Source organism: Poromitra crassiceps (assembly GCF_964638095.1).
Source record: "Poromitra crassiceps genome assembly, chromosome: 9".
Classification (NCBI taxonomy): Eukaryota; Metazoa; Chordata; class Actinopteri; order Beryciformes; family Melamphaidae; genus Poromitra; species Poromitra crassiceps.
The window spans coordinates 4896805-4921804 of NC_139630.1; the positions used below are offsets into that span (position 1 = coordinate 4896805).

General features: G+C 44.5%; 1 protein-coding gene across 1 annotated transcript in view; it reads left to right on the plus strand.

Annotated features, from left to right (window-relative positions):
• The window catches only part of adgrg6 (adhesion G protein-coupled receptor G6), a gene marked incomplete at its 5' end in the record, with an annotated part of 119249 nt that overhangs the window by 79519 nt on the left and 14730 nt on the right, over positions 1 to 25000 (plus strand). Inside the window, 9 exons of the mRNA XM_083643747.1 lie at positions 29 to 145; positions 239 to 284; positions 452 to 558; positions 693 to 820; positions 1446 to 1714; positions 3052 to 3154; positions 12315 to 12465; positions 16213 to 16345; positions 21353 to 21454. Of these exons, the coding sequence (XP_083499873.1) occupies positions 29 to 145; positions 239 to 284; positions 452 to 558; positions 693 to 820; positions 1446 to 1714; positions 3052 to 3154; positions 12315 to 12465; positions 16213 to 16345; positions 21353 to 21454 (1156 nt within the window). The remainder of the gene's footprint in view (positions 1 to 28; positions 146 to 238; positions 285 to 451; positions 559 to 692; positions 821 to 1445; positions 1715 to 3051; positions 3155 to 12314; positions 12466 to 16212; positions 16346 to 21352; positions 21455 to 25000) is intronic.

Below are 25000 nucleotides of genomic sequence, written 5' to 3' on the forward strand. Positions count from 1 at the left end.
ATTTTTGTTGTTGTGTTGTGTTTTTCAGAACGAGCAGGACGATCTGTCTTTAAACAGCTATGTTGTGGCCAGCAGTGTGGGAAACTATTCCATCACGAACTTGCTTGACCCTGTGGAGATCGAGATAGCTCACCTCTTCTACCAGGTAGGGATGCGAGTGTAAACATGTAACCAAAGCCAGTAGTGGAGCAGCAGAAGTGAAACCTGATGTTATTCCTTCTTTCTTGATCGCTCTCAGCCTTCCCCGAGTCCAGTTTGTATGTTCTGGGACTTCACCATGAAAAGTAAGTCTCTGTTTTAATAGTTTATTCTCAACAGCAAAACCCACTTAATTGTATTTCATAATGCATGACCAAAACCATCTTTAACAAACACATTTAATAAATGTTTTTTGGATTGAGCAGGATAAAATAGTGGTGATTTTAGTGTAATGCATCTTTCTGTCCACTAGATGGTGCTGGAGGATGGAACAGAGAAGGCTGCAGAGTGGCTCCTGAATCCAACAGCAACAAGACGATCTGCCTCTGTGACCACCTTACACACTTTGGCATCCTCATGGTGAAACCCTTTATTATTGAGAAAGTCTTACAAAAGTGTTACATTAGGAGAATAGATCACCATTTCTAACAAATTAAGTGTATTTTTGTATTTGGTTTGATTGGCTCCCTACCTCTTTGTCTGTCTCTCTCCAGGACATCTCTGGAGCTGCAGCCCAGATAGATGAGAGGAACAACAGGATCCTGACCTTCATCACCTACATCGGCTGCGGCATCTCCGCCATTTTCTCCGCTGCTACGCTGCTCACCTACATCGCCTTCGAGTGAGTCTGCTCCTTTAGCTGCTGCACTGTGGCATTCCTTCAACTGCACACAGCAGCTCGTTTTTAGTTCCCAGACATTTGCAGGTCAAGTTATCCCTAAATAATTCAGCATTAAGGCCCCTGTTTGGTACAGTAAGATGTTGCCCCAAGGGTTTTCTCCAATGAAGCCACCTCCTCTCAGATATGTACTGTTAGATAGGATTGGTCATTCCCATTATTCTGCTCGTTCCTTGGGCCGTCTGGAGGACCCCCCTCGGACTTCACTTTAGGAACTCCTGAGCCATTGTAGAACTTGTGGTAGTTGTTTGGTCTTAAGGTTGCTGGTTCAAATCCCCAGACCAGGAGGGAACATCTGAGCCTCGGAAAATGACTGAGCTTTGCCCTCCCTGAGTGACTACTGTCACTACTACCCTTGTGACGTCACTGGTTCAGTGAAGCTGTGCCTGAGAGACAGCGAGAACATTGAAAACCACTGTTGTTGTGTTTGATAGATAGAGATAAGGTTCAAAAGTGGCAAATAGTTCCTTTAACCAACCAATCACTCCAGAAAATTCAGTTTAAATGGAAAATAAGTGGAAAAAAGACTATAAGATACACTAAGCTCCCCCTCTCTCTCCCCCCATAGAAAGCTCCGGCGCGACTACCCGTCCAAGATCCTGATGAACCTCAGCACGTCCTTGTTATTCCTCAACATGGTGTTCCTATTGGACGGCTGGCTGGCCAGTCTGCGCACCGATTGGCTGTGCGTGTCCGTGGCCATCTTCTTGCACTACTTCCTGCTGACCTCCTTCACCTGGATGGGGTTGGAGTCCATCCACATGTACATTGCTCTGGTCAAGGTCTTCAACACCTACATACGTCGATACATCCTCAAGTTCTGCATCGGTGGATGGGGTAGGTATCTGATCGCTCGCTACGATACGATGATTTGATACAAAGCAATACGATCTTTACCGATATGCTACCGTTATATTTATCTTTCTATAAAGGGAAGTTAAAAGCAACAGTGCACATTACGTGCAAGTGAATGTTTGTTTGTTTGTTTTTATGTTTGTTTGTTTTCTTCATATTACACAAGCTTAGTGAAGGACACACTCAATATAACGACAGTTTTAGGATCACTAAATACAGTACTTACCGTATATTGTTAGGAAACTAAGCTTGTTCAGGGAAAACCAAGCTTGTTCACCAACTTTCCGTGCAATTTTCTCTGAATGTTGCTTTGAGGAGAACGGACATTTAATTAATTTCAATGTATGACACATCTTTTGAAAGTTTACAATCTGTACTTTCATAATCTGTGGGGGGGGGAAGGTTACCCAAAACACCAGTCATTGTCACATATGGTACAGTAGGATTCAATATGATATGATATGATATGATATGATATATGATGCAGTACAATACTATGCAATATGATACATGTACACACAATATTATGCAATATGATACATGTACACACAATATTATGCAATATGATACGATATGATTAAATTCGATATGATACAGTACAATGCGGGATACTATATGATACAATACAAAGCTGTTAATGTATCAACCTGCGCTTGTCAACTTTGCACCTAAGTGACAAGTCAGGGTTAATGCACGACGAGGTGTCCATTATGAGGAATGAATGGACGGCGTGGAGGCGTGAACGGCTGCCTCGCGAGTGACTATACAGTATACAGTAACAGTTTATGACATCTGAAATTGATAGAGTAACAGTTTATGACATCTGAAATTGATACAGTAACAGTTTATGACATCTGAAATTGATTTGGGCAAATAGCAAATCTACACTCTTCTTTCTTCCAGCCCCACTTTGTGATTTGGGCAGCTAAGATAGGACAGCTGCATTTTTACATTGATTTGCCAAGTTTGGATCAAATCAATTATTTTCTCTGACATGGAGCTTTCTTTGTAGGCCAGGGATTTTCCACAACACAATAATAATTTAGAGCGCTTTCTATAATAGAGTTATATTATAATATATTATATATATATACACAGTATATATATATATATATATATATATAGTATATATTATAGAGTTAATAGACACTTCCTATTGCAGCCTCTTGCCATTTTCTTTCTGCTAACTGGCAGCACCCATCATTAGCTTGGCAGTCGAGGCTGAGGACGTGCATGTCAAGCAAAAGTATGAAATGTATTTGAATATGTTGAAGTGTAGACATGGGAAAAGTGATGAGGATTGGTGTGTTTTGTTGCAGGTCTCCCTGCGTTGCTGGTTGGAATCGTCGTCGCTGTGGATAAAAACTCTTACGGGAAGCAGGAGTACGGCAGAGGAGAGTCAGGGGAGGGAGCCTCGGAATTGTAAGTTTCATCAGAATCAGTCAAGACAAGATACCTTCTCACTTTGTAGGATAACAGATGTGTCTCAATGGAGTTGACTGACTCAGAGGTACATTAGAAAGCAGAGAGAACCTATGAAAAAGTATTGTAAGTATACAATAATAATTTGGAAAATCTCCCTAATGTATAATGTGGTTACAAAATGTGCATGTACAAAATGCACAAACATTCTAAAAACAAATAGTACAGGCATTATACGATATGACCTCCCACAAATTGCAACAGAAACTCTTTCAACTGTTCTAGTCTTAGAAATATGTATATTATAACATATAAAAGTCCTAAGAAATCCCAGTTGGGGAAAGTATTGAAAAATACTGAAATCATCAGTGATGCCACAATTTGCCTGTATGTACTGTATGCCTGTATGTCCTTCACATATCTCGAGAACCGTTGGTCCGATTGACTTCAAACTCAGGGAGTGCGCTTAGGGAGACCTGAGAGAGTGCAGTGCCGAATTTTGCGCATTTCGGATGTGCGCATGGTTATAGCGCCACCTACTGGCAACACAAAAAGCAGTTTATCTTGAGAACCGTTCGCCCGTTTAACTTGGGGAGTGCACTGCTGAGAACCTGACGGAGTGCGGTGCCGAATTTCAGAGACATGTATAGTCATAGCATCACCTAATGGCAACAACAAAAAGTGGTTTACCTCAAGAACCGTCCGTCCGATCGACTTCAAACTTGGTGGGTGCGCTGCTGGGAACCTAAGAAATGTTGTGCAATTTGACCAATTGGGGGAGTGCTGCCAGCAGGGGGAGAATGGAATGAATCCAGATGTTTACCAGAGATTTGAAGAGGGATTGCATGTGGTCAGACGAAGTGATCTCCTATGGGCTGCCTATCCATAGATCTTGTCTTCGAGCAGGTGCTGATGAGAAGACTTAAAACAGGTGGTGGCCTCACGAGAGGGCGAGGGATGACGGAGCTGCAACGTTTTACATGGCTGCTCTCCATGCCAGCTTGCACTGAAGTCAACAATGCCATGCAAGAGCTGACAGGGATGAACCACAACACTGGTGAGCAGAACCATGACATGAGAGATGCAAGACAATCACGTGACATGAAGGACACAGTTCTACACTATCCCGAAGAAAGAAACCCCTTCTGCTCACATCCAAGTTTGCTATCGTGTGTCAACGGGTTCATGCGCACCCTTCTGTGAATGTTGATAAGGCAAAGGCCATCAGAAACACCATCTTGGCCAGCATGGACAGACAGACTACTGCTGAGTACACATTCAAGAAGAGGGAACAGGCAATCACCATGAGTATGAAATCCTCAGTCAAGATTGATGGAGAAGCAGTGCAGGTGGATCCTCACCTACTTTTCCAGCGACTCACTATTGCAGCAAAAGCTTCACAAGACCTGGCATCAGTGTTCAAGTATCAGCTGTCTAGTCATTCTCCAGCGCTGTTTGACACTTCCCTCCTGCTTCGACAGCCACAGAAGCCAGCGCTAGCAGATGCCATCTGGGCGCTCCACACACCTGACCTTCAAGGAGTCACAGGCCATGTTCAGTATGTGCTGGATGGTGGAGCACTTATTCAGCGCATCCCATGGACACGTGGATCCACATACAAGGACATCTGCAAGCTGTACAGTGAGAATGTCACAAGTAAGCATGGAGAGGCAGTTGTCGTGTTTGACGGTTATCAGAGCACATCCACCAAAGACATGACACAGCAGGCGAGCAGGTGGGAGGACTGGACAAACCATAACCATGGATGAGCATATAACTGTTACAATGAAACAATCTGAGATCATTGCAAACAACACAAACAAGCAGCAGTTCATCAACATGCTGAGTGATCACCTACAGAAAAAGAACTATCAGACGTACCATGCCCCAAGTGATGCTGATCTCCTCATAGTGCACAAAGCAGTGGAGTCTGCCACCATAACAAACACTGCTCACTGGAGATGATACAGATCTGCTCCTCCTTCTCATCTACCACATCAGCCTCAAGTCACATGACATCTTCTTCAAACCTGAGCCAAAGAAAGGGCATGAAGAAGCCACGTGTCTGGAGCATCAAGGCTGTCAAGCAGCAGCTGGGTCCCAATCTGTGCACCCACATCCTTTTCATCCATGCAATAGCTGGATGTGACACTACCTCCCGCCTGTATGGTATAGGGAAAGGAGCTCCACTCAAGAAATTCACAACCAGCGGTGACTTCCGTGAGCAAGCTCCAGTGTTTGACACACAGTCAGCTTCCACAGCAGATGTTGTGTCAGCAGGAGAGAATGCTTTGCTGTGCCTCTACAATGGGAAGCCTGGGGAGGGACTCAACACACTACGACACAAGCGTTTTTGTGAGAAGGTGGCTCCTAGCACTTCTCATGTACAACCACAGAGTCTGTCAGCAACATCAGCAGCAGCAGCAAAGTACCACAGTCTTTGTGTGGAATACCAGGTGCAGCAGTGGAAGGGACCGTGGATGAACTCCTGCCTACAAGAATGGGGATGGAAAGAGAGTGATGGGGGGCTTGTCCCTGTCCAAACTGACTTACCACCAGCTCCACAGGAACTCTACGGATCATCAGATGCACCTGCAAGACAGACTGCAGCAGCCTGAGGTGCACATGCAAGAAGCATGACATTGAGTGCTCTGTTGCATGTAGCAACTGCAAAGGACTGGCATGTGCAAATTCAAGTCAAGCTGCATGTGATGATGATGATGAGCCAGACACTTACACTGATGATGACCAGCAATATTTGAGTTTGAAGTTTGTGTTCATCTGTGCCAACATTTATGTTAATTAGTGCCAATTCGGCAGTCACGGGTATTTTAAAAGTAATAGACAAGTGCTATTTTAAGTGATATTTAAATACTTGTATTTTACATTTATGTTAATCAATGCCAACATTTATATGAATTAGTGCCAATTTATGTTGCCTTGTATACAAGTATAGTAATATAGTTGTTCTACTATATATAATATAGTAGAAAAACATAACAAAGAAATTGTTACCAGGTTATGCTTAAGAAACCTTTTGAAAAATAATTTCCACCACTCTCTTATGATTTTTTATCATTTATAGTTTATAGAGAATTCAACACTGCACTTTCTCGTGTCCCCAGCAGCGCACATGCCAAGTTTGAAGTCGAACGGATGAAGGATTCTTGAGATAAACCGCTTTTTGTGTTGCCAGTAGGTGGCGCTATGAAAACGTGTCGAAAATTTGGCAACACTCTGTCAAGTTCCCAAAAGCACACTCCCCAAGTTTGAAGTCGATTGGACAAACGGTTCTCAAAATAAACCAATTTTTGTGTTACCAGTAGGTGGCACTATGACTATGCGAGTGTCCGAATTTCACAAAATTCAGCACTGAACTCCGTCGGGCCCCCCTTAGCGCACTCCCAGAGTTTGGAGTTGATCTGGTCAACTGTTCTTGAGATATGTGAAGGACAGACAGTCATAAAGTACATAATAGAAACAAATAATGGCATCACTGATTTCAGTATTTTTAACCCCAACTAGGATTTCTTAGGACTTTTTTTCTCTTACTTAGAACATGCTGAGGACGCAAAATCCATTGAGTTTGTTTCTGTTGCAATTTGTGGGAGGTTGACCCACTTGTTTAGCTAAAATGCCTGTAGTTACCTTTTTCATATCAAAGACCCCTAATCTAGTATAAATGTGGGCCACATACCCTCATTTGATGAGAATTTGTCTCTCTGACTTAAATCTGAGAATATTAGAAAATGTGCTTTTGTCCAGAATGTCATGCCTCTATTGTAGGTAGAGAAATAACAGAGACACTCACAACAGTCATTCCTCTACATGCTCTAATTGTGATAACTTCTTGTAAATGAAATAATGGTGAACTTTTAAAGTCCCTGGAAACCAAAATCCACAAAAACCTTCTAACTATTAAATTTAGGGTCTTATGTGAGTAATTGTGTGCCTCAGAAAAGAGAGAGAATTACTTTCAACCCTAACCCCAAAAATCAACACTTTTCTACAAGGTCTGGATTTCCATTTCCTCATTGAAGAGAGCACGAGCGCACACACACACTGACACACACACAGTAGCGCTGTGCACTCGCAGCGCAGCGGCGAGTGTGTTCGCGGAGCAACGCGCGAACACACACACACACACACTCCATCTCTCTTTCCTTCTCTCTCTCTCTCCTCTCTCTCTCTCCGTTAACGGAGAGAGAGGTCTCCTCCGAGAGAGAGAGGAAAATACCTGCTGCAGACGGGACACGCCCACACAGTCCGCGGGAGAAAATACACTCTAAAATCTAATTGATTGTCATGACTTTTCCCATGACTGTCAAACCTAAATTTATATACTTTGCGACGTTCATCATCATTCAAATTTGGCTGGTGGCTTATGATGTGATGAACTCAAAATGCTAAATAATAAAAAAATATTTCTGGTTTCCAGGGAACCCCTGGAACCCCCTCAAGGACCTCTGGTGGTCCACGGACCCCACATTGAGACCGGTTGACTCGCATCACTCTTTGTTACGCTAATACCTGAGCTATCCTGTCATGTTTGAGTTGTGCTAAATGCTTTGGCAGTCCAAATGTATTCCTTGTTATTCAATAGTAATTTTATTATATTACATTACTTATTACACCTGTGTACTGTAACTACAGTATGCTACATCAGGTAGTAGTGTGAGAATTGGCTCATATACAGTATGTGGCTTAGGGTGGCAGTAGCTGTTGTCTGTGAATCGGAAGGTTCCCGGTTCGAGGCTAGGGTGACCAGATCCCAACTAGCCAAATGTGGGACAAAGAGTATGTTTGTGTGGGACAATGTGGGACGCGTTACCAATGCATCAATGTAGTCTAAAATGTTGATATAAATGTTTCTAACTTAAAAAAAATAAACGTTTCTATTCTGCCCTTAGCTCATAACATCTCTATACTTTGCCCTCAGGTTGATTCAGTAGCACATAATATAGACTATGCAAATAACAACTTAACAAATGTATTTTATTTAAATGCAACTTTGCGTTCCATAAACACAGTAAGCATGAAGCTTAAGTTTCACAGTGCTTCTACACACCTGACCTGACTAAACTGTGTAGCCTACAATAAAACAGAACAGTCAAGGCTTAGAACTGTTCTTTCAAGTAGTACTTAAAGTGCTTTCAAAAGGGTTTGTCCTGCCTGTACTTTCTCAAACAACAGACAGCTGTTAGCTTACTGCCACAGTCTTCTGACCTGTATGAATGGCAGTGTTGCACAGTGTGGTAAACGGTAGTTATTTCAGCTGCTGTTACCTTATCTGTGTTGGAATCTTGTTTGGGTTTCAGTAGGAACGTATCCATAGACTGGAAAGCCTCCTTTTGAGCAACACGTTTCTTGTGAGTCTCGCATTGTTTGTGTCGTTTCACATCGTATTCACCTCCGTGTGCAACTGAAAAATCACTTCGGCAAACGTTGCAAAACACTCTCTGACAATCGCCTTGCACTGGTTTCACCCATGGGTAAATAGTGGTCCAGTCCTTATTGTAGCTGCATCTCCTTTTCTTGGCTGTAGTCACAGTTTCTTCCCTTTCTCTTTCTTCCATGTTTCATATTCCGCGCGCAGCGTCAAATCGACTCGCTGTTCTTTTCCGTGTTGTGGTGGTGTGTGGGCGTACCCTAACCGGTTGCCTGCATTTGATTTGATCCCAGGACCTCGTGTACCCGCTCCAGTTTGATTGACATGTGACATCAGACATAGCCCGCCCCGTCATGACAGCTTTCCCTCCCTGCTTTCTCCACAGACCACACACAGCCTTCATAAACCAGACTTTAGAAACGCGCATTTGAAAACTGGAGCCAGACGATCAAAATGCGGGACAACGTCTCAATTTGCGGGACGCTTGAAAAATCTTGAAAATGCTGTGCAGTCCCGCACAATGCGGGACATCTGGTCACCCTATTCGAGGCTGGTGTCGAAGTGTCCTTAAGCAAGACACTGAACCAGAGGAGGTTATTAATGTAGTACAAGGGAGGATGATCCTCCCTTATTTTTTAGAAGAGATATAGGCTATTCTATATAATAAATATATACTTTTTTATTTTTATTTTTATATTTTTCATTTTTCATATTTTTTTTTATAATAAAATATCAATCAAATGTGTTTTTTCTTATGTGCAGACGCTCATTTTTTCATTCATTATATAGCTCCATGCAGACGAGTCACTCTGGCCCTGGTCCCAGCATGGGGGAGGGGATTAAAAAAACACCCGCCCTGTGGGCTTGATTTATTTGGTAATTTATCTAATGAAAAAATAAGATTGGTTGAAAAAGACTTGCAATTCACAGAAAACAGTGAGAGTGATGTGTTTTCCAACGAATCAGATTGAGGAGGACAGGAGCTCTCCCTTAGCCCGTGAAACCAGGTGAAACCCTAATTGGTTGTTGTTTGATAGATAGATTGCTTGACATTGATTGACATTCTGTATTGTCCAATGCTGATGAATACGTCTGAAAATCGGCAACGTTGTTCCACTGTCTGGTCTGTGGTCTCTCACGCTGAATCAAGGAGGTGAAATCCACTGCTTGACCTGACAGGAAGGATTTACTGAGACAGTAGCAGCATATCATATTTCCCTCTTATTTTTATTTACTTTTTTATCAATCAGTAAGTGTTCACAAGCCAGACAGTCGTTGATATTGGATTACCACCAAAACGAGTTTCGAGTTGCGGGGAGACGAGCTGCGCGATACGGGCTTTTTGCAATGTCAGAAAACTGGAATATTTGCAACGTCTCGACTGCAGCGTTTCCCCTACAGACAGCACGGATATTCAAGTAAGTCAATTGATTTCAAGTTATCCGAACCTTCTATTAAATTCGGCGTGGAAATGGTTCACCGAGCAGCGCTAGTTTTGTCGTATTGAAGTTTCATCCTGTAATTTCTTATACTAAAACCCGCGAACTTTAGATTCACACATTTTTTAACTGAATTTGGCCTGTAAATCGATAGCTGACAGCGGGCTCAATTTTAAAGCTTGAGTGGTGATCTTTATATCAGGGGCGTATGCAGAAATTGAATTATAGGTGGGCCTGGATCAAATTGGGTGGGCCTGGATAGGAAGGGGTGCAGATGCCCGGCCAAAGGCCGGGCCCACTCGGGTGGCCGGCCAAAGGCCGGCCGCCCGAAAAATTTGACGTGTTATTTTACTAAAAATAATGCATTTGACCATCATTTCAAGTAGAATGATACCACCCAAGCAAGAATATTTCAAGTGTTCCAAGTGCTTTACTGAAATATTTGGACCATATAATGATAATACAATTATCTCAACCTTAAAAGGTTACATATAGGTGCCAAATGTTGCATACATGAATGCTTATACTTGTGTGTATACTGTTACTTTATACAGAAATTAGAACCACTGATCCATATACTGTTGTGAGTTTAAAAAATAACAACACTGAGGCTGCTTCAAGTTTGAACAAGATGCCCTCTGGTTTATTTATCCACAGAGAGAACAAAATTCCTAGATGTCATGAAGTTGTCATGCATTAGACTCTGGAGATGATGTGCCCTGCGTTTTTACAAAAGTAACAAAACCATTGGCTAGCAATGCAGCAGCAAGTTTGCCTCTAGAAAACAACCAATTAAAAAAAAAAATTTTTTTTTTTTTTTTTTTTTTTTTGGGTGGGCCAGGGCAGAAGTGGGTGGGCGTGTGCCTACCCAGGCCCACCCGTAGATACGCCCCTGCTTTATATCATATGAAAGTAGAAGAAATAAGGAATCGATTGGGATGAAGCATGTCAACCTAGGATGTCGGGAAGGGGGGGTAAATAACGCTCCAAAGTTGATAACTAAATGAGTAGTGCAGCACTGTTCACAGGAAGACACACTCTCGTTCCAGATGCAATTAAGTGTAATTTAACGCTATTTGACAACAGTTTCGGCCATAGACTTTGTCAAGTATCATACAAACAGTGCAAGACAGCCATTATAAAGACAGGTTAGCTGATTGAATGGACAACACCTGTCTTGTGAAAGCACACCTGAGTGTGAGACATCATAGGATGAATCAAAACATTGATGTCACAGGTAGGCTGTATACCATAATATATCATGAATCTATGTGAATAAATAGATTTATATAAATAGTAATCACAGCCTAATGCATAGAGATAAATCCTGAAACCTTCTCGCAACAGTTCTAGCCTAAGCCAGTGGTTTTCAAAGTGGGGTCCCCAGCAAAAAGGGGGGATAATCTATTTTCACTATAATTCCATGCCATCCATAAGTAACACAATCTAAGATAGTGTAGAAGTGAGTAACTAGGCTAATTATAACCATAACAGCACAAATAATTGACAAAAATCTCGAAATAAATATACAGTATTTACTCTGAGAAATGAAATAATGAGAAAAGGAACAATTATTGATGGTTAAAACTGAATAATGACATCACAACAGTCTAATCCTAATGCTAATTTAAAATGAGATTTGGGCGTTTTGGGCAAAAACTGCTTGTGGGTGAGAGTATCAGCAGCAGAGCACACGTCATATTTTCCCTGGGACCGCCTCAGGTGCCAGGTGCTGTTCCGTCCTGTAGTCCTCTCACTGGGTGCTAATGCAATGCTCCTCACTGGGTGGAAAGCTAAGAGGCTTGACAGCATGGGAAACATGGCAAATACACACACACACATGCGCGCACGCGCGCGCGCGCACACGTGAAAAAAAAAGCCCAAAAAAGGGGCCTTTGGTCACCGCACTAGCTTCCTCCCCTGGTTCCAAGCTCACCAGCCACCACTGCACTGAACCCTTAACTGCTCCCGGCTTTGCAGTTAGCGCTTTGCATCGCTGCAGACACTGTCGGTGTGTCTATAAATACAGTCCATTTGACATGTAAATAGTAAATGGCCTGCATTTATATAGCGCTTTACAGTCAGTAGTTACATTCACCCATTCACACACCGATGGCGGCAGGCTACCACGCAGGGTGCTGGCACACCAACGGGAGCAATTTGGGGTTCAGTATCTTGCCCAAGGACACTTCGACATGCAGACTGGAGGAGCCGGGAATCGAACCACCGACCTCTTTTATCCAAAGCGATTAGTGGACGACCCGCTCTACCTCCTGAGCTACAGCCGCCCCATGTATTTGAGTATCTGTGTTTGTGTGTCCTTCGCTCTCAGCTGTTGGATCCAGAGCTCGGTGGTCTTCTACACCACCTGTGTGGGCTACTTCTGCCTGGTGTTTCTGATGAACGTGGCCATGTTCATCGTGGTGATGCTGCAGATCTGCGGCCGCAACGGCAAACGCAGCAACCGCACGCTGCGGGAGGAGGTACTACACATTTAAGAGTTGCTGCACACACTAGATATGTGTGTGTGTTTGTGTGTGTATTTGTGCTTTAGAACGTAACCGCTGTGAAACAATCATAAAATATTAATGTTTCAATCCTCTGATAAACTGTGGGAGGAGGTACTACACATTTAAGAGCAACTGCACACACTAGATAGGTGTGTGTGTTTGTGTTTATTTGTGCTTTAGAACGTAACCGCTGTGAAACAATCATAAAATATGAATGTTTTAATCCTCTGATAAACCGGCCACCCGTGCTCTCTCTCTCCATTCGCGCTCTCTCTCTTTGCGCTTGCCTGTTTGGGAGTCGGCACGCACAAATAAAGGAATGAATGGGCGTATCTTAACCCCACCTCCCAGTGCTTTATACAGATCAATACTTTTTTTCACTTGCTAGTGACATTTTTTTAATTTCCAGGCTAGAAGCACTTCAGCCAAAACTCTGGGGTGCAGTTACACTTTAACTCATTCATCGCCAAAGACGTCTTTAACGTGTTATCAGGAATAGCCCTCCATGCCAAAGACGTGTTTGACGTGTTTTTGTTTTTATTAATGCAGCGCGTAGTTCAAAGACTTCCCCAGCCTGTGACATGGTATCAGGTCCCTGCCTTCAAAGACAAAGCCGACAACACGTGAACAAACACATACCGCAGCTGTTGTTTTGAAATGAGCAGGAGGAAAAACAGAAAACAGAGAAACGCGCTTCCTTGTGCAGAGAGGAGAAACGCCATTGAAACGCCCCTTGGCGCGCTGCACGAGCTGGTCGGCTTGCTGCAGGGCAGCGGACATCGATCAGTTGTTCGCGGTAGTCAAACCCGTGACCAACATGATCGATCCTGGTCCCTGGACCCCGTTCATGTGTGCCAGCCCGAAAGAGACGAGACGGAGTCACAACTTTGGGAGGAGGAGAACAGCAGCCTCGCCACAGAAATTGCTTTCCACAGAGCCAAGCAGCACGGCCACTTTCCTGTCGAGGGCGAGGAAGACTGGACTCCAATGCGACAGGACCCGGATGATCTCGCGGTAAGGAGTGTGTGTGTGTGTGTGTGTGTGTGGGTGTGTGTGTGTGTGTGTGTGTGTGTGTGAGAGAGACTACACTGATCTCTGCATTCTATGATCGTATAGTTTACTGAGACACTAGTACACTACACTGTCTCTGTACTAAATGTGATTATATAGTTTACTGAGGATATGTTGCTTTTATTTCAGATGAGGAGCCGATTGTGAGCCCACATCTCAGAATGAGGTCAGGACGGTCAGGACGGTCATTTAGGTCTGCTAAATGACGAAATATAATGTAATGTAAAGAGACACACATGGGCCCCGCGCACACACACACACACATTCACACTCACTCACACTGAGTAAACTGTATTGTTGAATGTAAAAAAAGCACTTCATGTACCGTATATATATATATATATATATATATATATATATATATATATATATATATATATATATATATATTTTTGTCATTTGTGTCATAACGAATAATATTTACATGTCTGATGTCAATACAGTTCAAAATAAAATAATTGAGAGCGAGTTCTGCCTGAGATTGTGTCCTTTACAAAAATGCAATTTTCTGCAATTTCTCTTCTCAGAGAGACCTTTTGGTGAAAACAGGGTGTATATAAATGGCTATAAGTAAAGTACAGAACATGCTAAAAGCTCACTTTTTTTTCTTCTGGTGAACCCAGAGACGTACATCTTCATTTTGAGGTATTGCAAATCACTTTGGTGCTAATAGATAATTTACTGTGGGTCTTGAAAGATGACCAACAATTATGAAAATCTTTGGCCTGTGCTAAATATTGGCAGTCCTAAACTGGCCATGAATGAGTTAAAGATCCTTTGACACATTTTGATTTGTTTGAAGTAATGATCTGGGACATGTCTCATAGAAATACCCTTCATCGCCAAAAAGGATTCGGTTCAATAAAGTTTTGTATCTTCTGTGACTCAGGTTGTCTTGTATCTTCTGTGACTCAGGTTCTGTTTTGTATCTTCTGTGACTCAGGTTGTCTTGTATCTTCTGTGACTCAGGTTCTGTTTTCTATCTTCTGTGACTCAGGTTCTGTCTCGTATCTTCTGTGACTCAGGTTCTGTTTTCTATCTTCTGTGACTCAGGTTCTGTCTTGTATCTTCTGTGACTCAGGTTCTGTCTTGTATCTTCTGTGACTCAGGTTCTGTCTCGTATCTTCTGTGACTCAGGTTCTGTTTTCTATCTTCTGTGACTCAGGTTGTCTTGTATCTTCTGTGACTCAGGTTCTGTCTTGTATCTTCTGTGACTCAGGTTCTGTTTTCTATCTTCTGTGACTCAGGTTCTGTCTTGTATCTTCTGTGACTCAGGTTCTGTCTTGTATCTTCTGTGACTCAGGTTCTGTCTCGTATCTTCTGTGACTCAGGTTCTGTTTTCTATCTTCTGTGACTCAGGTTGTCTTGTATCTTCTGTGACTCAGGTTCTGTCTCGTATCTTCTGTGACTCAGGTTCTGTCTCGTATCTTCTGTGACTCAGGTTCTGTCTTGTGTCTTCTGTGACTCAGGTTGTCTTGTATCTTCTGTGACTCAGGTTCTGTCTCGTATCTTCTGTGACTCAGGTTCTGTCTTGTATCTTCTGTGACTCAGGTTCTGTCTCGTATCTTCTGTGACTCAGGTTCTGTCTCGTATCTTCTGTGACTCAGGTTCTGTCTTGTATCTTCTGTGACTCAGGTTCTGTCTTGTATCTTCTGTGACTCAGGTTCTGTCTTGTATCTTCTGTGACTCAGGTTCTGTCTTGTATCTTCTGTGACTCAGGTTCTGTCTTGTATCTTCTGTGACTCAGGTTGTCTTGTATCTTCTGTGACTCAGGTTGTCTTGTATCTTTTGTGACTCAGGTTGTCTTGTATCTTCTGTGACTCACGTTCTGTCTCATATCTTCTGTGACTCAGGTTCTGTTTTCTATCTTCTGTGACTCAGGTTCTGTCTTGTATCTTCTCTGACTCAGGTTCTGTTTTCTATCTTCTGTGACTCAGGTTGTCTTGTATCTTCTGTGACTCAGGTTCTGTCTTGTATCTTCTGTGACTCAGGTTGTCTTGTATCTTCTGTGACTCAGGTTGTCTTGTATCTTCTGTGACTCAGGTTCTGTCTTGTATCTTTTGTGACTCACGTTCTGTCTCATATCTTCTGTGACTCAGGTTCTGTTTTCTATGTCCTGTGACTCAGGTTGTCTTGTATCTTCTGTGACTCAGGTTCTGTCTTGTATCTTCTGTGACTCAGGTTCTGTCTTGTATCTTCTGTGACTCAGGTTGTCTTGTATCTTCTGTGACTCAGGTTCTGTCTTGTATCTTTTGTGACTCACGTTCTGTCTCATATCTTCTGTGACTCAGGTTCTGTTTTCTATCTTCTGTGACTCAGGTTGTCTTGTATCTTCTGTGACTCAGGTTCTGTCTTGTATCTTCTGTGACTCAGGTTCTGTCTTCTATCTTCTGTGACTCAGGTTGTTTTGTATCTTCTGTGACTCAGGTTCTGTTTTGTATCTTCTGTGACTCAGGTTCTGTCTTGTATCTTCTGTGACTCAGGTTGTTTTGTATCTTCTGTGACTCAGGTTCTGTCTTGTATCTTCTGTGACTCAGGTTCTGTTTTGTATCTTCTGTGACTCAGGTTCTGTCTTGTATCTTCTGTGACTCAGGTTCTGTTTTCTATCTTCTGTGACTCAGGTTCTGTTTTGTATCTTCTGTGACTCAGGTTCTACGAAACCTCCGGAGCGTCATCAGCCTCACCTTCCTGCTGGGTATGACCTGGGGCTTCGCTCTGTTCGCCTGGGGCCCCGTCAACCTGGCCTTCATGTACCTCTTCGCCATCTTCAACTCACTACAAGGTAACTCGTCAGTGAGTTAACTCATTGAGTGCCAATGACGACGCCTGTCGTCAAAGTAATTAGTAACGTAGTGTGCCAAAGACGATAGCTGTCGTCAATTGCCTTTTTTGACGGTGGGACGTGGATCAAAGCCTTATGTACAGTATGTCCTGTACAAATATTGTAGCTATTGAAGCTGTATAACCTATTTTACGGACTCATCAGGTGGCGACAGTGCTCTCCAGATTAGAGAAATGTCCGGAATACAGCCTGAAAAAGCCCCGTGATCAAAGAGAAACCGCTCATGCTGCAGCCCAGAGCCATGTAGATTGCTCTGGCTGCAACTGACGGTGCCTGCCAACAGCAGTCAATCCGCGCACACAACTGAGCTCCTCTGCCTCTGTCTGTCTGTCTGCATAGTTTCTTCACACGATTAGCCGCCAGAAAGGCAGCACCCGACGCCGAAGTGCCAAACCTTTCCCTGCAGTCCGGGTTGGCATTTCCTTGTCGCGCTGCCTGGGAGGCGGCGCACAAAAAGCACTCCGAAAATAGACGCTGGGTGCGTGAGGCTGTGTGTTACTAGTGTGGGGAGGAGTTTGCAGCTGAGGGGGGGAGAGGGGGGTGGGGCACGCAGGGCAGCACACAACTACACCACGTCACTACATCAGAAAATATTAGCTAGAGTCAGTGAATGTGCTTGAAATGCTTCATTTCACAAAAGGCTGAATATCTCAGCTTCTAGATGGAAATGCCTGTTTTTGCTGTTTTTGACCTATCTTCTCCGGCTGATAACTAAAGAACGGAAATCAATAAACTTTTTTTTGCTGATGATACAATAGAGTCTCCTTGTTCTTTTTGCGTGTTCAGTGTTTACATAGTAATATCACACAATATTCTGTGGGCCTCGAGAAATCACTGAAAACGCTCTGAAACTCTGGCACTGGGAGCGTCCGTTCTCCAAAAGTGGCTGGCACTCAATAGCCCTTTTCCCACATGCGCTTTGTACCGCAAAATGACCGGTACGTGGTCTAATGCCTGCATGTGAGAAAGGCACCGTGCCGGTATAAGCGCGACCCCGTCGTCGCGGAGATTTCACCACTTTCTAGCCTGTCAGAAGAGCGGTATGCGCTTTAGCGGATACTAGTGAGAAACGGGTGCAGTCATTTTCCGCGACACTCTCATGGGCGAGGTGTACACACGTTGCTTAATGTTCCAGCGGGCATAATCTAATCATTCGCGCACATTAAAGCAAACTGGCGAAATGATCTTGTGATAATAAGAGCAGTAGCCTATGTCAGCTTCATGTGTGGGTGTGCTGTGCTGATTTTCCCCTCTCCTCTCTGCTCGCTCTCTGGCCACAGTCCGTCCTCCTCCTTAAGTCACAGCCCGACAGGGACTAAGCAAATGCACGAAGCGAGAGTGGAAGTATTTTGCTTACGTTGCCGACAGCCAAGGCAAGCCCGGACACATCAAATGAAGCCAGTCTGTAAAAAGTGCTTCAACGCGATGCAGGTGAACGGATAAACAAGCAAACTTATTTCACCATTCGGAGTTTTGCCGACACGTCACTCCCCACCCGCTCTGCAGTGCCGCCCCCCCCCCCCCCCACATACAGGCAATTTCGCTGATAGATTCCCACATGCCAGAGGAGAGGTGTGAAGGGAAATGTCCGATATTGACTTACAGGTAATTTTCCGGTACGCATGTGGGAAAACGGCTAATGAGTTAATGACTAAATTAGATAGTTCTCTGTGAGTTAACAAGGTAACTCATCAGTGAGTTATTTACTAAATAAGATAGTTCTCTGTGAGTTCACTTGGCCCATTCGTTTTTTTTTCTTTTTCTGCCTTTATTTAAACAGAGGTAGCCCTTGAGAGCGCCCCGTTACAGTGAAACATTGACAGATTTACAGACAAACAAGATAGAACAAACAATAAGAACAGGTGATAAAAACACTAAGTAAAACACGAGCACTCCTCGTGCATAGGGTACCCTCTAGGAGCATTCTAAATGAATCAAGAGAAATGAATTGCTCCAGTTGAAGAGTGTCCTGGAGTCTGTTCCATTTGTCTGGAGCATAGAAAGAGAAAGCAGTCTTTCCCTGTTGGGACCTCACATGCGGGACAGACAATCTGATATAGGAGCGTGAGCGTGTTTGATAGCTTGTGATTGAGGAGTGAGGACAGATATCGAGGAAGCTTTCCAATCAGAGCTCTGTAAATAAATAGAAGACAGTGTTGCTCTCCAACCTTTTCATACAATATACAGTGGTGTGTGAGAAAACCATCAACTGTTATAAAACGCAGAGTGCTATGATACACAGCGTCCAGCGGCTTCAAGATGGTGGATGAGGCATGCATATACACAATATTGCGTGCCATTATTAACGATTGTACAATAGATTTTCTGGTATAAATTGAAAAACAAGATTTGTTCCTCCTGCACAGAAAGCCGATTTTCCTCCTCAAGTAAGCTGTTTGACATGTGTTTTAAAAGAAAGTTTGGTGTCTAGCCAAATACCAAGAAAAGAGATAAGAGTTGACTGATTCAATTTGTTCACCCTGGAGCGTGAAGATACCAAGACTATGATTAACGATAGGAGATCTTGAGAACAGCATCCATTTAGTCATTTCAGATCAAACAGGGTGGTCTGCAGCTTTGCAGCGGCCTGTGCAGGAGTGGCCCTGAAACAATATAAAATAGTGTCGTCCGCATAATAATGGACGCTACTATGCCCGGAGGGGAAAAAATATAATTTATATAAGAGTGAATAAAATTGGACCAGAAATGGACCCTACCGGATCTGATATTGTCAACAACCACGGCCTGCTTTCTCCCAGACAGATAGATAGTTGGAGAACCATCTGACTGAGAGATCATCTAATCCGATGGAGGACAACTTACTTAATAAAATACTGTGATCTACAGTGTCGAAGGCCTTTGAAAGATCAACCGAGAGAGCTGCACAGTGCTGACGATCATCGAGACAGCTCAGTATGTTATTTACAACAAGAGATGTGGCTGTGACGGTACTATGTCCAGGTCTGAACCCTGATGGATGGGATTGAAGAATGTTGTATGTGTCTAGAAAAGTTCGTAACTGTTCATTCGCCAATGTTTCGAGAGCCGTGGCTAAGCAACACAACATGGAAATAGGACGATAATTCAAGTCACTCGGGTCACCACCTTTGACCTGGCCAGTCTTCCATACAGATGGAATTTCACCAGAGAGAAATGTTAAATTAAATATGTGGGCAATCGGTGTAGCAACCAGATGGGCACTAAGGCGTAGAAGGAACGAAGCAATGTCATCTTCACCCTGAGACTTGTTAGTGTTCAGTTTTGAGAGTGCTTTAAGGACTTCATAGACGCTTACTGGTCTAAAAGAAAAACTATCTGCAAAAGGGGAGGGGGTTGATACGCCCTCAGCTATCGGATCATGCCCGTCAAATAGGTGACCAGCAGAAACAAAATGTTGCTTAAAGGCATCACACATCTGTAATCTATCAGAGATTATATCGTCCTCACCAATAATCTGAGGAGGGAGATCAGAGGTGGGCGTAGCGTTTATTGATTTTACTGTTTTCCAGAAGCTAGCTGCATTTCCTTGAGCTCTAGCGAAAGAAGATAAATAATAGTCAGATTTGGCTTTTCTGATTACACTAATACATTTGTAATGTAACCAGTCTGCAGGGTTACCAGTAGATCAGTAGCATTGGACCAGGCAGAGTCTCTGAGTCGCAGGGCTGATTGAACACTGTCTGAGAAGTGAGAACCAGGGACTAGAGTGATTTTTTACTCTGTGTATTTATTACTTGTACAGGATGTGCTCTGGTTGTGTTTGGTTCTGTGTCGTTGTATCCAGTCAGATTGTGTTGAATAAAAAGGTCTCCAATGTGTGATCGCCATACAGAACAATCACCAAAAAAACAAAAAACAAGTTTTTTGCTCTCTCTCTCTTTTTTGCATGCACTTGTGGGTGTTGCAGCCTTAAACCTGAAACCAGTCGGAACAACCAGGCTTGGAAAGATTTCTGATTTTCTTTAGCAAACGTACTACAGACCTACAGGTCGAGACTATTTACCAGATATAAAAACAGCTACGGCTAGTAAACTAGCTTAGCTGCTAAACAATGTTAAGTAGATCAGTCACGAGAGCAATATTTCCCAGTATGTGGGATGAACTTCATGCACAGCGATCGCAGTCAATTCCTGCTGCAGTGTGGCATGTTATGCCATTCATCATTCAGCAATAAGGAGCTAGCTGACAGATCAAACGCTTGTGAAGAAGAGTGCGGACATCAAAAGCCTTCAGTGTACAGTAGCTCTTTGTTCTTCGTTAAAACCTCTCCCGCTCTGAAATAAGAGACGTTTTGGCTTCATCAACACAGTCAACAATGCATACTTCTTTGCTGTTTACGTCTCTACTCACTCCTATTCAAATTCAGCCGGTCGGTTGTTGTCAGTTTCGCTTATATCGCCCCATGGATCAAAGCTAAACTGTGATTGGTGCGTGGACTCTGCAGCAGGACCCGCCTTACTCCTATTCACCTGATGCCAGATGTTTGTCGCACTCTTGGGAGTGATATGTTAATTTGGGTTCTTATTAAAGCTCAATATAAATAAAGACTTTCTCTGGAGTGAGAGGTTAATTTGTTCTTTGTAACGCTCAATATGAAGCTTTCACCTGGAAGCCACGCCCTCCTCCCCCTCACCTGTCAGTCATGATGATGTCATCTCTCCTCCTGAGGCTGAGATGTTCACAGTGTGTTTCTCAATGTTCCTCTTCGCTCTTCTCTTCTCTCCTCCGTCGTCGTTGCTGCTGTGACGTCACACATGATACATGCACACAGTGAATTAATGCCGGGCACATTTGTCAGCCTGAAAAGATGAGTAAACTCTTTACTTTGAACCGAGTTTAGATGGGTTTGCCATCCACTACCCAGACTGTACTGTATCATGAGTATCTCCACGACCACAGCTAGAACTTCTACTTTTTACTAGATTCTTCTTTTTCTTTCTCCGTCAGGTCTGTTCATATTTGTCTTCCACTGCGCCATGAAAGAAAACGTCCAGAAGCAGTGGAGGAGATACCTGTGCTGTGGCCGATTCAGACTGGCAGACAACTCAGGTACCCGTCTGCCTGCCTGCCTGCCTGGCTGCCTGCCTGTCTGTCTCTCTCTCTCTCTCTCTCTCTCTCTCTCTCTCTCTCTCTCTCTCTCTCTCTCAGCATTGGGTTTAGAGAATAAGGGAGAATTTCCGGGACCCCTACCCAATCATCATTTTTACATTATGAAAGGGATTTCCTCTCTCGGTTCCAGCTAGCATGCTGGTTGACATATCTTTTCCAAATTCGTGACCAATATTAAAATCCACCCTAAACTTTGCAAAGTGGATGGTTGTTTCCCAACATACTTCTGGTCAGGAATGGATACATTCAAAAGAAAGAAAGTGTCTAAAGTGTCTAAATATCTGTATTTTTTTTTATTTCTTTGCTATCGTCTGATCTGGGACTGATTCTGATCTGGGACTGATTAGGAGAAGAAAATGGCCCTGGGCTTTTTGAAACAGACCAGCCCACATCCAGCCTGCCAATATCCCACCACTTTCCCATTGACGCATACATGACTAGGAAGACTCAATGTGACCACTTATACACTATATAATAAATGACTATAAATACTACATGGTTAGTCGAGCAGCAGAGCATCACTGTGAGGATACACGGCATTGAACGTTTAGTGCATCATGATAAAGGACTATTGAACAGGTGATATACCTGTAATCTATATTGATCAATACATCAAACAATACAAACTAATCAGTCAGGGATTTAATTTGTAACCCCCCATCTCTAGCTCTCTCTCTCGCTCACTCACCTCTTCTCTGTCTCTCTCTGTCTGTCTGTCTGTCTGTCTGTCTGTCTCTGTCTCTGTCTGTCTGTCTCTCTCTCTGTCTGTCTGTCTCTCTGTCTGTCTCTGTCTCTGTCTGTCTCTCTGTATGTCTGTCTCTGGCTGTCTCTCTCTCTGTCTCTGTCTCTGTCTCTCTGTCTGTCTGTCTGTCTGTCTGTCTGTCTGTCTGTCTGTCTGTCTCTCTGTCTATCTCTCTGTCTCTCTCTCTGTCTGTCTCTGTCTGTCTCTCTCTGTCTCTCTGTCTGTCTCTCTCTCTGTCTCTGTCTCTGTCTGTCTCTCTGTCTGTCTGTCTGTCTCTCTCTCTGTCTGTCTCTGTCTGTCTCTCTCTCTGTCTCTCTCTGTCTCTGTCTCTGTCTGTCTGTCTCTCTCTGTCTGTCTGTCTGTCTGTCTGTCTGTCTGTCTGTCTCTCTCTCTCTCTCTGTCGCTCTCTGTCTGTCTGCCTGTCTGTCTGTCTCTCTCTCTCTCTCTGTCTCTCTCTGTCTTTCTGTCTCTCTGTGTGTCTCTCTCTCTGTGTGTGTGTGTGTGTGTGTGTGTGTGTGTGTGTGTGTGTGTGTGTGTGTGTCTCTCTCTCTATCTCTCTGTCTAACTGTAAAATGTAAGAGGGAAACACTGTGTACGGGAGATTTACGGGGACAATTACCAAACAGGAGCGCTGTGGGAGACTATAGGAGAATATACAGGAGGAACGCAAGAAAAATGGGAGTTGACAGGTCTGGTTTCTCTCTCTCTCTCTAATCTCTTTCGTTTCACTGTACAGGAGTGCTATACAATACAATCTATACAATCTCCATTCAGATTCCCAAAGGGAAAAAAGGAGAGACAGCTGCTTTATTAAAATATAAAACCTGAGTTGTCTTGGCTTTGCAGCCAATAAAACACGATAAACCAATTAATCTCCACAATGAAGTGGTCCAGGAGCCTCACAATCTGAGGCTTACTGGATAAAATATGAAAATGTCTGCTATGTGTCTCTGGGCCGGACCGTGTTGTGGATTAAACGCTATCAGTAACATCTCACAAGCAGATGAAAGATGTTTGTGGAGTTTAGTGGAGGCAGTGAGGCAGAGAGAGTACGTGTAGACATCATGACTCTTGGATGTGGTTAGGAGTCATTGTTGCATTTGGACGACCCAGCGCAACAATATCACGCTTCTTTTGCTTTAATTGGAGGAAGCTGTGGAACAGCCAGCGCTAACGGGCTGAGCTGCTGGAGGCAGAGAGGACAGGGAGGTAGAGAGGACAGGGAGGATAGGGAGGTAGAGAGGACAGGGAGGTAGAGAGGCAGAGAGGACAGGGAGGTAGAGAGGACAGGGAGGTAGAGAGGACAGGGAGGTAGAGAGGACAGGGGAGGTAGAGAGGACAGGGAGGTAGAGAGGACAGGGAGGTAGGGAGGACAGGGAGGTAGGTAGGCAGAGAGGACAGGGAGGTAGAGAGGACAGGGAGGTAGAGAGGCAGAGAGGACAGGGAGGTAGAGAGGACAGGGAGGTAGAGAGGACAGGGAGGTAGAGAGGCAGAGAGGACAGGGAGGTAGAGAGGACAGGGAGGTAGAAAGGACAGGGAGGTAGAGAGGACAGGGAGGTAGGGAGGCAGAGAGGACAGGGAGGCAGAGAGGACAGGGAGGTAGAGAGGACAGGGAGGTAGAGAGGCAGAGAGGACAGGGAGGTAGAGAGGACAGGGAGGTAGGTAGGCAGAGAGGACATGGAGGTAGGGAGGACAGGGAGGTAGAGAGGACAGGGAGGACAGGGAGGTAGAGAGGACAGAGAGGTAGAGAGGACAGGGAGGTAGAGAGGCAGAGAGGACAGGGAGGTAGAGAGGACAGGGAGGCAGAGATGACAGGGAGGTAGAGAGGCAGAGAGGACAGGGAGGTAGAGAGGACAGGGAGGACAGGGAGGTAGAGAGGGCAGGGAGGTAGGTAGGCAGAGAGGACAGGGAGGTAGGTAGGCAGAGAGGACAGGGAGGTAGAGAGGACAGGGAGGTAGAGAGGACAGGGAGGACAGGGAGGTAGAGAGGACAGGGAGGTAGATAGGACAAGGAGGTAGAGAGGCAGAGAGGACAGGGAGGTAGAGAGGACAGGGAGGCAGAGAGGACAGGGAGGCAGAGAGGACAGGGAGGTAGAGAGGCAGAGAGGACAGGGAGGTAGAGAGGACAGGGAGGTAGGTAGGACAGGGAGGTAGAGAAGACAGGGAGGTAGAGAGGCAGAGAGGACAGGGAGGTAGAGAGGACAGTGAGGCAGAGAGGACAGGGAGGTAGAGAGGACAGGGAGGTAGAGAAGACAGGGAGGTAGAGAGGCAGAGAGGACAGGGAGGTAGAGAGGACAGGGAGGCAGAGAGGACAGGGAGGTAGAGAGGCAGAGAGGACAGGGAGGTAGAGAGGACAGGGAGGTAGAGAGGACAGGGAGGTAGAGAGGACAGGGGAGGTAGAGAGGACAGGGAGGTAGAGAGGACAGGGAGGTAGGGAGGACAGGGAGGTAGGTAGGCAGAGAGGACAGGGAGGTAGAGAGGACAGGGAGGTAGAGAGGCAGAGAGGACAGGGAGGTAGAGAGGACAGGGAGGTAGAGAGGACAGGGAGGTAGAGAGGCAGAGAGGACAGGGAGGTAGAGAGGACAGGGAGGTAGAAAGGACAGGGAGGTAGAGAGGACAGGGAGGTAGGGAGGCAGAGAGGACAGGGAGGCAGAGAGGACAGGGAGGTAGAGAGGACAGGGAGGTAGAGAGGACAGGGAGGTAGAGAGGCAGAGAGGACAGGGAGGTAGAGAGGACAGGGAGGTA